At 39.3% G+C, this 12,739-nt stretch overlaps 1 protein-coding gene across 1 annotated transcript in view; it reads right to left on the bottom strand.

Annotated features, from left to right (window-relative positions):
- Positions 1-658: 658 nt before the first annotated feature.
- KLF12 (KLF transcription factor 12) overlaps positions 659-12,739 on the bottom strand; it is a 409,446-nt gene continuing 397,365 nt past the window's right edge. The window contains exon 8 of the mRNA XM_069467152.1: positions 659-1,078. Within this exon, the coding sequence (XP_069323253.1) occupies positions 897-1,078 (182 nt within the window). The 3' untranslated portion in view covers positions 659-896. The remainder of the gene's footprint in view (positions 1,079-12,739) is intronic.

Here is a 12,739-nt window from a genome sequence, read left to right as displayed (position 1 = left end):
CCGATTCCTTGTAATCAAATACTAGGGGCAGGAAGAGATGATGCCTAGGTGACAGAACACTGCAATTTGAAGTGGGGCAGTAGTTTTTTAGACAGGCTCTTCCTATTCAACTACAGAACACCTCTGTGCCAGTCCACGCCAGGGCAGAGACCAGGAGGACGAGACTTCAACTGAAATGTCGCTGCCCCTCTGCTCGAACAGATGAACAAAAACAGAATCAAAACAAAACGAAAACAATCAACGACAAACAAATGAAAGATTCAATGTTGGTTGTCTTCAGGGCATGGCAGAATGACAAGTTGCAAGTGATATCTAGTTGCCGCCACCGCTATTGCCAAGGGCTGCTGAGTGCCCCTTTATTTCCAGGTAATGGAACCTCGCCAACAGCTTCTTCTTGTCTACTTTCATGCTGCTTGCTGGTAACAGATTGGATGTGTGTTCTAACTTACTTAGATCGTAACTAAAATTTCTGTAAAAAGGGGTCAAGGGGCGGGATGATGGGAGAATCACCCGAAGGTAAAAGGTCTTGCTCTAGCCATCAATTTGTGGTAGATGACCTTTAAGGTATCAGTAACAAAATGTCTGACAGCTCAGAAAATGTACAAGCTACAAACATCTTTAAATGGCAGAGTACACAGCACGGAAAACAATGCCTGTCTCTTCAGCATGTGTGTCACTGAGCTCCCAGGCCAGTGTGAAGATGGTTCTCGTGTAGTCGTGATGGGGTTACCTTCAGACCGAAAGGAGACGTGTTCCTTCTCTTTCCTGCTCTGGTTTCAGACATCGTGGGATGGTGATGCCCTTTTACGTTAACACTGCGAAGGGGATTCAGCCCTGCTGAATTGGGTGCCGCTAAGAGATCCAGCTCTTATGCTCAGCTGGACGGGTAGCATTCCTCACACCAGCATGTGCCTCCGGCGGTGCAGGGCCAAGTGGTCTGACCGGGAAAAGCTGCGATCACAGTCCGCGCACTTGAATGGCTTCACTCCCGTGTGTTTGCGGTAATGCCTTGTCAGTTCGTCCGAACGAGCAAACTTCCAGGTGCAGCCTTCCCAGGTACACTTGTAGGGTTTCTCTCCTGGAAGAAACAAAGGGACACCGGCTTTGGTATGCTGTCACTTTTCCGTAACAACCACGCCAGCACTCTATTTCGGGAAACTGCCGTTCTCAAGGAATTTTCCATTTGGTAAATCTTTGTCAGGAGACCTTACCGTCCCACCAGCAGGTCTGGGGTCAGATAAGTGAGGGTTTCAATGTTCTCTTTCCTGCTGTGACATCTGGCAAGTTAGTTAACGTTTGTGCCCTCAGTGATGACTTTGCTGCCAAGATAGCAAAAGGCATAGGCTGACTGCCACTGGATCGCATCACCACTGGCAGACTACAAAGAAATTATTAGAGCCCTACCAAGTGTGAGTCGGCTCTAAGGCTGAAAGTCAAATAGAATTATCAAGGGCAGTCAGTGATGCTTTGATTCTATACCCACCCCCCCCCCCCCGAAATGTGCATCACTGAGATGGCTTAAGGCTATTTTAGACACAATGTCCATTTATTAGTCACCGAATATATACACAAAATTTCCTTAAAAGGTAAAGCACTCCACTACCCCCAGAAATTAGGTATTAAGTACTCATTATTCACAAATATCTACTTTTTGCTTATCCATTAGGAAAGAATCCTAGATATCTTAATGGTGTGAAGTTTAAATACATTTCTCAGGACTTCGGAATTAGGGCGAGCCCTGAGGAATTATCAGGTTGGTGTGGGCACTGAAACTGACAGAGAAAGGCAGTCTGAAGAAGCACGTAATTTGACCAGGTCCCTCAGTCAACTTGTGAGGACAGTAAAATATGCAAAAGCCGTGCTGGGAAAAGATACGCTACCCATTGTCCAAATGAGCTCCCAGGAGGAGTGGGACAATAGTTGACCCAGGTGAGCTGTATCCCTGGCCCTCATTCAGAATGGGCGCCCTGTCCCCATGCAACCCCGCAAAAACTGATCTCTCCTCCTGCCCCTTACACCCAATAGTCTACAATGCACTGCTTGGCCACACATGGCCTCTGGTGACAAGGGCCTAAAATAGGGAAGGGAGCTATTTGCTAATCTCCATGTGTGGAGCTGCAAAATAAGTATTGTTAACCCCACTTTACAGATGAGAAAACTGAGGCTCAATGTAGTTACTACCTTGAGAAAAAAAGATAAGGCACTCCGCTTTACCTTTAGCCAGAAAAAAGATGTGCATGGCTCTGAATCCTGTGCTTTTCACTACGCTACTGTGGAATGGACCATTCTTACCCCATTGAAACTTGGGCACATCTTCAGAGTTAGTTGTACTTTCTCAAGTACTTTCAATTTGTTTACTTCCTATTTCTATTAAATCACCTATCACAATATACCATAAAGATTTTGTTTAGATACCTTTCTTTTCTACCAGTCTCTGAATACTTGGAGTTCAGGGACCATGCCTCTACTGTTTCAGCATCCTCAGAGCCCACAATAGGTGCCAAGCAAGTACTTGGATGAATTAATAAAACTGCAATACACACACACACACACACACAGAAACACATACACAGGAAACTGCTGAACCCTATAAATGAGATATACAGGCAATGCCTACATGGGAAAACAAGAACAAACCGGACCCAATATTTTTCACTTAACTGTTAAGTCAATGCTGTCTATATGGGTCCTTTTAGGATCAAGTGGTCATTTCGGAAAAGAGTGAATAGTTCAGACCCGTTAAATCTAAAAATACTGATGCACTAACTGAAGACAACAGGATGCTCCAGGTTACTCTGAAAGGGCTCCTTTAAAGGAAGAACTTGACTGGAATTACCCAAAGCCTCAACTCCTGATTCATTCTGGTTGTCTTAAAGAGACAAAATCTACATTTGCGTATCTTTACTGACCAGAGTTTGACAGAAATTTAACAAACAAAAACCAGCAAAACTCCTAACTTACAAGACTGGAGGTCTACTACACAGTGGATCAATGGTAATTATTAACATGCTTTTACATGTTATGTGCCTTTTCTATATGTTTTTAAAGTTTATATCATAAGCATGGGTTCTACTAAGCTGATATAAATCATCTCTTCAAAAATACATCTATCTTTCATACAGTGAGCTTAGCTAGTTGGCTGCTTGTCACCAACAGGCATCTCCTAGCTATGTCCTGTGTTACTATGGAACCAGCGACGGAGAGTGTGAAGGGCTGAGAAGAATAAAGGATCTTCTTCACTGGAGATGAGCACTGCTCAGTTGTGTGGCAGGAGGAAGCGTGTTCCTCTCTTGGTGAGGAAGTCGCATGTAGGATTGGCAAAGCTTCTCACCCTGCCCTTGCCACTCCAGATGGTGGAGGAAGAGGCTCCGTATCCGGGGTGGGCCCGGAAGGTAAGCAGGGGTGACAAGGAGCAGACGAGCTTCCAGGCTCACCTTAAGAAGGACAAGAGGGGCTGGTATGGCCCAAAGTAGAGACAGTTCATTATCTTAGGCGCTGTCCAGATTTCCTTGCACAGCCAACTCAGACACTTAACGTTCTCTAATTTCTCCCTCAAAATGATCACAGTCATACTTTTACTTTCATTTTGGCTATTTAATAATGGTGGTTATGTCCTCTCCTCTTGGGGGGTAGTAAATTGTGGACTCCACTTTTATAATTCTAAAGGTTGAAAAACAAGAGGATTACTTTGTGCACACCAAAATCCCATAAAACTTAAATTTTAGTGTCTATAAATAAGTTTTTATAGGAACATAGGCACATTCATTTGTTTACACATTGTTTTGGCTGTTACACATTATTAACACTCACCTAACGATGGGTCGGTGAGGGAATATTTTGGTTATAGTGTAATCATGTATTCTCGAATTAAGATCCTTGATTCAAATTCTGTCAGTCTTCTCAGTAATAAACGCATATGATATTCCATATCAAACACTTTATGTTCTGGGCAAGAGGAAATGAATGACTCTCTTAACAGGCTCACCTAATTCTATCAGACTTTAAAAAATTAACTTTAGGGTCTTTTTTGACATTAAAAGGTATAGTCATAATGCGGGTAACCTTCAGAGCAAAGGTAACGTATGAGTGTGAGGGTCAGAATGAAGTCGGGTTCAGGAATGCGGCTGTACCCTTTTCCTGGTAACCCAGAGCAATGACTCTCCATAATGATGGAGTCCTGCCCCATCTCCAACTTCTTTAAATTCAGTTGTGTTAAAATGGCCACTGTGAACAATGAGGAGTTACTATTCTACTGAGCCTGAAAAGGGAGGACACAACTGATGGGAAGGATGAGAAAGCAGGAGCTTAGATGTTTGGAATCATTTCTCAGATGGATATTTTAAAGGGGGGAAGGGCAGGGAAAGCAACAACTGTAGCAAGGATTTGTCTTTAAGTGCACAACTGTGGGGCAGGGAGACAGTGCCAAATTTGAAAAGTAGTCTGTGAGGTCTGATCAACTGTAATAAGTGATCATCAAAAACAAGGCAAAAGGCCTCAGAAACACAAGGCAGATATTTCCCTACTCTGTGAATAAAACCATCTAAAAAATTTATGTATAATATTCTTTGTCCTCATTGCCTCATTAATAAAACTGAAGTTTAGGCATTCTCTCTTTGTGCTTAAAATAACAAAAGAGAGAGAAAAAGGAAACAAGATCTTCCAATCTCTCTTCAAAATTAGAGGCTAAGGTAGCGGGTAGGCGGAGAGAAGAGGCTCCTCCAATCAGGCAGAGAGCTGGCTTCTGCACCTCTTTCAAGAGACACCTAGGTTTTGATTAGATCCACCAAGTGCCCAGCATTTCATTTAAAAAATTCAATAAATTAACAAATGTTCTCTTTGGACTAGTCAAGTTTTAGGAATGGATACAAGAATTTTAGTAACTACTGCATTGTGTTTAGCTGCACATTATTTTTGATGCTTGAGCACTGAAGCAATTTCAAGGGTGCAATCTTACAAAACACATTAAGATAACAGAAATGAACTTCATGATGTGAGTGAAAAACTAATTAAAATGATAAATAAGATAGTAAGATATCTAGCAGTACGTGTAAACAAGTCCTGAAAGATTATAATGAGGAATAGATTCTTTCATTTTGTCTTCTTTCCTTCAAGACTTGCTAGAAAAATAGCTAAATTTAATTTTTAAAAGTCAGTGGCAGGGACAGAAAGGGAGGTGAATATTCCGTGAAAATGTTCCTATGGAAAGAGTTGGCTTGGACAATAAAAAGAATCAGACACCTCCCACGGCCCGGGCTGCGACTGCGCCCAGCTGCTCTGCGTCAGGCTGAACGACAGCGATCGTAAATATGATTTCCATCGATTTCTTCAGAAATAGTGAATTCTCCTTAAATTTATTTGAATTAGAATTCTGTGAATACGTTATTCAAAACTGTTTTCCCTGGAAATAAGCTAAAAATAAAAATAGCCTGCCCACCTTCTTTGGTCTTTTTGTCAAACCCACAATTATACAACTTAATGGTCCAAAATCAGGGATTTAGTTAAACTCTTAAATGTGACTCTCCTACATGATGAAATGCTATGCTAACATTAAAAAATAACGAGGAACATTTATGCATATGAAAGAATACTCCAAATATTATTGTTGCCAGTTAAAAACAATATATACAATAAGATTACATCCTGTTTCATATTCAAGGTATAAAATATGTTTTATATTTCTATATGCTGACAGAGAGAACTACTAAAATAAACACAGTGGTTTTCCATGAAAAAAAAAAGTATACATATAATCCCTTGACAAAAATCTTTGAAAACACATTTAATATTTTTCAAAACAACCTGAAGTTTTGACTCCAATGTCAGATTTCTAAAAAAATTTTGGTTTCTTATATTAATGCTATGAAATAATGAAATTATAGAAAAAGGTATGGTATATTTCTTTGCCAATAAGTCTTAGTAAGTGACTTGTTTTTCAGTTGAGACATTATGTTGTATAAGAAAAATCAAAGGACGCTAGTTGGGTGATCTGTGGCTAGCTGCACGATACCATGCCACTCCTTAAGGTACAGTTTATTAACTTCTAGGTCTTCCATTCTGAAGTAATGGTCTCTATGTCCCATGACAAATCCTTAGGCTATTTCTAGCTTTTGTATTTTAAAAAAGGAATATGACCATTTTTAGCACAATCTGTCCTTCTCAGTTCTGTAAAAAACCTGGACTAAACTATGAAAACTTCTGAAAAAGGACCATGTTAACCAAAACTAACAGCAAGAGTTTCTATTTTTTTTTTTTAAAGTGAAGTAGTCCTCTAAAGAAGGAGAGTTTGTTCTTTTTCATTCTGAAAACTCTTTTTAACTCCATGTTGGAGTTCATGCTAAAATACAACTTTATATGCATATGTAGCCAACTTTGGGGTGTGTGTGTGTGTGTGTGTGTGTATGTATTCACAGGTATTATTTAAATAGATTAAGTGTCTTGGGACAGTTATTAAGTAAGTGCCCTGGGAAAATAAAAACTCACATCAGGGTTTTTTTCTTGAAACAGTCAACAAGCTGATTTATTATGAAAATGGCTGTTGCTTTCATTTTTGGTTAAAGAAAAGGATTAAGAGTCACTAAATGCATTTCCATGACATTTACCCAGCAGAAGGCATAATAAAGTCTAAAGAAAACACCAGGTATTGAATGGATTCCCAAACCCACCAAACAAAAATAACTTTTTCAGGTACCTCCCATTTCACCATCTGAAATGCTGAAAGGTAAATGTGTACTGAGACAAAAGACAGGTGCCCTTTCATATGAAAATGACGTGTGAGCAATGCACATAAGAGGAATGTGCAGTTTGAAAAAGCCTGTGTTAAACAAAACACCCATGTTCTCATCAGCTTCCCTCTATTATTTTCTCAAGCAACTGAAAAGGAACACCTTTTGCAACAGGAAGAATAGGCATTTTCTTAGGTTCAGAAGTGCATTTCTGAAATGTGTCCCTGTTTAACTTTTATAAAGTTACAGGGCCCCAGACACTGACAAATGAGCTTCATTACATTCAAGGCTCAACATATTTGCTGTGACAATCTGTTTCACTTGAGGAATGGTATTTGCATATGAGGAAAAAAAAAAAAACAGAATCAAGATTCCTATCTTGTCTTTCTGGGTTTTGTTACATTAGTTCATAAAAGTTCACGGAATTTTAGATCTGAAAGAAAATTAGGTACTTTTAAGATAAAGAAACAGCTGCCTAAAGACCAAGAAAGAGCTGAGATTATGAGGCCCCCCCCACCCCGACTTGTCCATGGATAGACCAGGCTGCCTTCCCTCTTCATGGAATAAGGTAGCATAAAATTCCACAGGCTTTGAAATCAGGTAAAATGCAGGGTCAAATACAGGTTCAGTTACCTATTCAAAATTAGATCCTAGGCTAAAGAGTTAAGTTTTCTGAAACAGTTTCCCCATCTGTAAAATGGGAACACTATTAATATCTATTTCTATAGCACTGTTGTGAAACTCAAAAATATACATGCCACTGTCTGGAAAATGATAGGCACTCAATAGAGGATATTTAATTTCATAGTCATGAAATTTGAGATTTCTATTTTTGAAAAGAAATGTAAATAATATAAAGCTAAAAATAGATCCTGTTTGCTATTTTTCAGGAATAAATTAAGGTGTCGGGGTAACTCAATGCTAATCCTGATCTTGATTTTCTTAACATTTTGAGCATAAAACTTTATAGGCCAAGCACACCCATCTATTTTATATGTTTGATCCATTTGGTCTTGTCAATTCTATCAAGTAAGTAATCAATATGCTAGTCTCTGGCTGACTGAATTAATTGACTATATTTTTCCTTATGTATAAAAAAGACCAAGTGGGTTCCTTCTTTCTTCCCCGTGCAATTCTATAATGGATACCTTTGATAAAAATAGTATTTGCTAAAGCATATAGTACTTTCTGTAAGAGCCTTATGGATATTAACTCAGGTTGAACAACTTCCTAATGAAGTAGTTGCAATAACCCCACTTCACCCAGAGTCATCCAGTTAGTATGTGTCCTAACCACGACTCACACGGCCTCTCAACATTTTAAATTACTGCTGTAATAAACCAGGATATGTGGTCAGAACTGGACAAGCAGCCCGAGAATGTGAACTGCCACTCACAGGACAGACGAGGTTGTTAACGCAGAGGCTGGCCTTCTCATGCAGACATCCAATAAAAACGAACTAAAATACCCTATAATAAAAGTGTACTTTACTGAGAGTAAAAAGTTCAAGGTCAAAAGACAATATTTTATTTGGCTGTTCTGGGTTTCTATTTCCATTTAGTGACAACATTTATTTTCCTAGGTGTCTGGTTACTTTTTCCTCAGTTTCCTTTGCAGAGACCTCTTCCTTTACCTGTCACATAAATGTTTCCCAGTATTTTGACTTGAACTTCTCAGCTGCATATATTCCTCTTGGCTTCTACAGCTTTCACTGCAACTTATAAGGGAAAAGTACTAAGGATCTACACCTAAGCACCAGGGGGGTATAGGATGTTGCCAGTTGGTGGTCTGAAAGCATCTCCACGTGACCAAAACTTACTCAGTATTTACTACCTAAGCAAGACACGCTCCTCCTCCTGTTTTGTTCTCCAGCTGGAGAGATTTCTTGGACTCTTCCTTCTGTGTTATTCCCTACTCGCCACACCCTGATAATTACACCTGCCAGTTCTGCCTTCCAAATACCTACCCAGCTGTCCTCCCAGTATATTCTAATTATCTTTAGGTTCTTGTCACCTTTCACCAGTTGTGTTTTACATCACACCCTCTCCAATTTATCATCTGCACTGTACTGAAAGAAACCTCCTGAAAGACAATCTGAGCATAGCACTCCTTGGCCCCGCAGTTCCCTGGGCATGCCTGCATGAAAACTCTCTGCACACTCCACTGTGACTGAAGGTTTTCCTGTCTGTCCCCGCCCCACTGGGCAGCGCAGTGCTGAGATTGGCTTTGAGCTTTCTTCATCACTGTATCCCTAGGGCCTAACACAGAGCTCTGTGCTAATAAATTATACTTGTTGATTCAATGAATAAAATGACTTTAATTCCAACACACTTCCTATTTCTTTAAAAATAGACCACATAAGAGTCCACATAAGAGTAATCTATTTTGTGAGATAAAGAGTTCATTGCTTGTATTCTATACATTCTACCATCTTTTCTAGTTTAAAAAGTTATAATGTATATTTTTGAGAAGGAAAATAAGTTTGGGAGGTTTTATTTTGAAACCAGTGCCACTTACAATTCTAGTCTGCAAATAAATATTTTAAACCTTTAAAATCAGTAACTTAATATGAGATTGAGCCTTGTATTTTGTCGCTCAAATGAGCATTAATTATTTTAATCTTTCAAATGATATATTTACTTTATAATTCTTTTCGTTTTTAGTTATGAGGATTTTTAAATGAATTATCTTGAATGTGAATAAAGATTATTTTTATATATTCTTTAATGGTGAATATATATTATACCAGAATATAGTTCATTATTATCTTTAATAACTCCATTAAAATCACAAGGTTTACATTCATAGAAGTTAATTTTGCCACTCGGGATAAGATGACCAGCAGTCGAAATCCAGTTATTCTTAGGCAGAACATGAGAAAGCACAGAGGCTGGTAACACAAAGCTATGTTGACGGATGTATGGACAAAATAAAGCCAAAAGCAAAAGAACGAGAATGGAGTTACAAAGACCCCACAAAGATCCCATGGCATTTTTACCTTTCCACTGTCACTGATGATGTACGCACTAACAGAAATAGAATTAAGAAACAAAATTTAATTAATTAACTGAAGTAATAATGGATAGGCTGTCTCAGAAGTCTTTTCTAAATGTATGAAAAAAGCTGCACTTGTTTTTAAAATAAATTAAGGTAAAACTTCTAAAACAAAATTGAATCCAATCTGTACAGAACGGGCACCTAGATTCAGATCATTGTGAATCTTAGGAATAATGTATTTCTAAACAGTAACTGTCTATGATAGGTTAAAATAACTCTCTCCCCACTAACGAAAATATGTGTAGCACTTTTCTAGCATTTTGCTACCCGTCTGGAGTTTCCAGCTTCCTCATTAAAGGTGGCACTAAAACATGCCTGTTTGCATGGGCAGGTGATGGTCACTGCGCTCCTCCAGCCACATCAATTACCCCTTCAGCGCTGCTGTGGCGACTTGCTTGGAGCTCACACGTGGCTTTCCCATTAGGTGTTATTTTACATGTGGATACGTGTGGATGTCCCTGGCTATCTCCCCCATAAGATTTAGGATACCTTGCTGGATTCCTTTGTATATTACTATTCAAAGAGTTGTGTGCCGAACAAGTGCTCAAGGGCTGCTCATTTCATCTTGCTTAATGATTAATGCCTACGAGCCATGTCTTCTCACTGGCTTCTAACAAATACAATTTTAGTAGACTGGGGAGATAGACCAGTTTACATTAATGAAAAACCTTAAAAATAGACCCCGAAAGTATCTTGCTATCTCATTACTTCACTGTCCCTGAATGGCTAGTGATAAATAGGCAGGTACCGCCAGGCAGACACGCACGGGAATGTGGCTCCCGTGCAGAGATGACGCTGGCAGGTTATCTGCAAACTTGTCTGAGACCGGGTATGATGACAACTGCGCAGGCTCTAGAGAAACCGGAGTTTTAATCCCAGCTGCTCTGCTTTTCCAATGCCTGCCCACAGACAGGTGCTCTGCCCTCACTTTTTTCCAGGGATTTGCATATGCCATGAAAATATGTAAAGCACTCGCAGAGCTGAGCACGATGCCTGGGACATTGCAGGTCCTCAGGAAATATCAGGTCCCTCCTGCCTATGAGGTCCATGTCTGTTAATCACACACCTTACTCCCAAGCACAGACACTAGACATGCTCAAGTTCATCCTTTCCGCTGCCCTCATGTCCACTCAGGCGCCACGCCCTGCTGTTTCAACTGCTTCATTGTTTCCCACGTACCCTTTGTTTTTACCGTCAAACTTGTGCAACAGGGGAATGTACTGAGTGCTCTAGGGCCATTGGGGATGGCACTTCTTCTTGCCTAGGACAGGAGGGTGGTCAGAGAGCTTAACAGACAAGGCGACAGGGAGGCAGTCTGGAAAATAAACAGGAGCTTACCAAGTGATGAAGTAAGTAGAAAGGAGGCTACTAGGCAGGCCATTTCAGGGAAGGAGAAGAATGTGCAAATGAGCTCTATGCAGCCAGGTACATTTGGAGATTCATTCATTTGAATGGCCGAGGAATAGGGCGAAATTGGGATGGGGAGAGCAAATGAGGTTTAACAGGTGAACATGGGGCAGACGAGAAGGACCCTGCATGCCCAGCTTGGGAAGGTGTCCCCAAAGGCCCTGGCCACAGCAGACAGCAAACATTGTGTTTTCCTTTGTCATTTCACTTGTACCTTTGTATGCTTGACCTTTGTTATGACTATTCATATGAGTTTTAGCTAGTATACTTCTGGACAAATTCACTGAAAATGGTGCCCATACCTTTTTTTGCCTTTAAAAAATATCTTCTATAGTGCCATATAGGAAATGCTAAAAAAAAAAACCTGTATAGTTAAATTTGTCTGTAAATGGGCCCTTTCAAATGAAAGACTGCTAAGTATTTAAAATATATTCATTAAAAGATTGTTTTATACTATCATTTTATTAAAATGATGATAAAAGGGCTTACTGAACAACAGTTAGCTTTACCTCAAATTTCCTGAATTATATACATTTGTAAATTTAGTAGAGCCTGAAGTAAAAAGATTATATAATTACAGCTCATGGTGATGAGTGTGTACTAAATTATCCAGACTTTTCTGCTTTGAAGCTACTGCTCACAAAAATAATATATATTTATAGGTATATCCATGCATATACCATTTCAATTCAACAAATAATTATTGAGTCCCTAAGATGTGTCTGTCACTGTATTTATTTGGGATATATAATTGATGCCCCTGTGGTAATTATACAATAACTTGCTACATTTATGTTCTAAGGTAAAAAAGAAAACCTGAGATTCACACAAGTTAAGCAGCTTTGTCTAAATTCACCAACCAGTTAGGCGCCAAAGACAGATTCAATCTTTTGTCTACTGACTTCAAATTTAGTGATTTTTGAAAATATTTTCTTTCTTTCTCAGCAGTTACCAACATATTAATAGTTTATATTTGTGAGCTGTTTGATCTGGACTTACAAACAACTTCCTGGGAGAGGATTTTTCCCTGAAAAACATGTTTTCTCTTAAATGATTTGTTATCTTGGCATCAGTGAGCCCTAAGCTTTATTTAACAATGAATCTAGATGGGGGGTCTGAAACGAAGATTTATGTGGAATGAGTTACTTAATTAATGAATACAGATGTGAGATCAGGAACAGCAGCACCCCACTTATCTGAAGTTAAGATCTAGCAACCACAAGCACCTGTGAACAAGAGGCCACCAGGAGGCACAGCTGTCACAAAGCCAGTGATTTTCTTTGTAGGACTATCCTCAAACCACTTCAGAATCTCATCCAGTAAAAGAAGATGTCAAAGTAGAAGAAATACAGAAATAGCAGTGAGAAATCATGAGGCAAGTAAAAAAGTGAACAGATATGAAATCTGCAGGCATCTAGGATCGCTGTGTGTGGAAGTGTGTGTGTATATGTGTCTATGGATATTTCAAACATATAATCCATTGTAACTAATATATAACAAATGTTACTTATAGCACTTGATATCAATTACAGAGGCTCCATTCATCAAGGAAA

The sequence above is a fragment of the Eulemur rufifrons genome, chromosome 4 (assembly GCF_041146395.1).
Source record: "Eulemur rufifrons isolate Redbay chromosome 4, OSU_ERuf_1, whole genome shotgun sequence".
Lineage (NCBI taxonomy): Eukaryota > Metazoa > Chordata > Mammalia > Primates > Lemuridae > Eulemur > Eulemur rufifrons.
The sequence above is the reverse complement of the archived record's forward strand: the minus strand, read 5'-3'. Positions and strand labels throughout refer to the sequence as shown.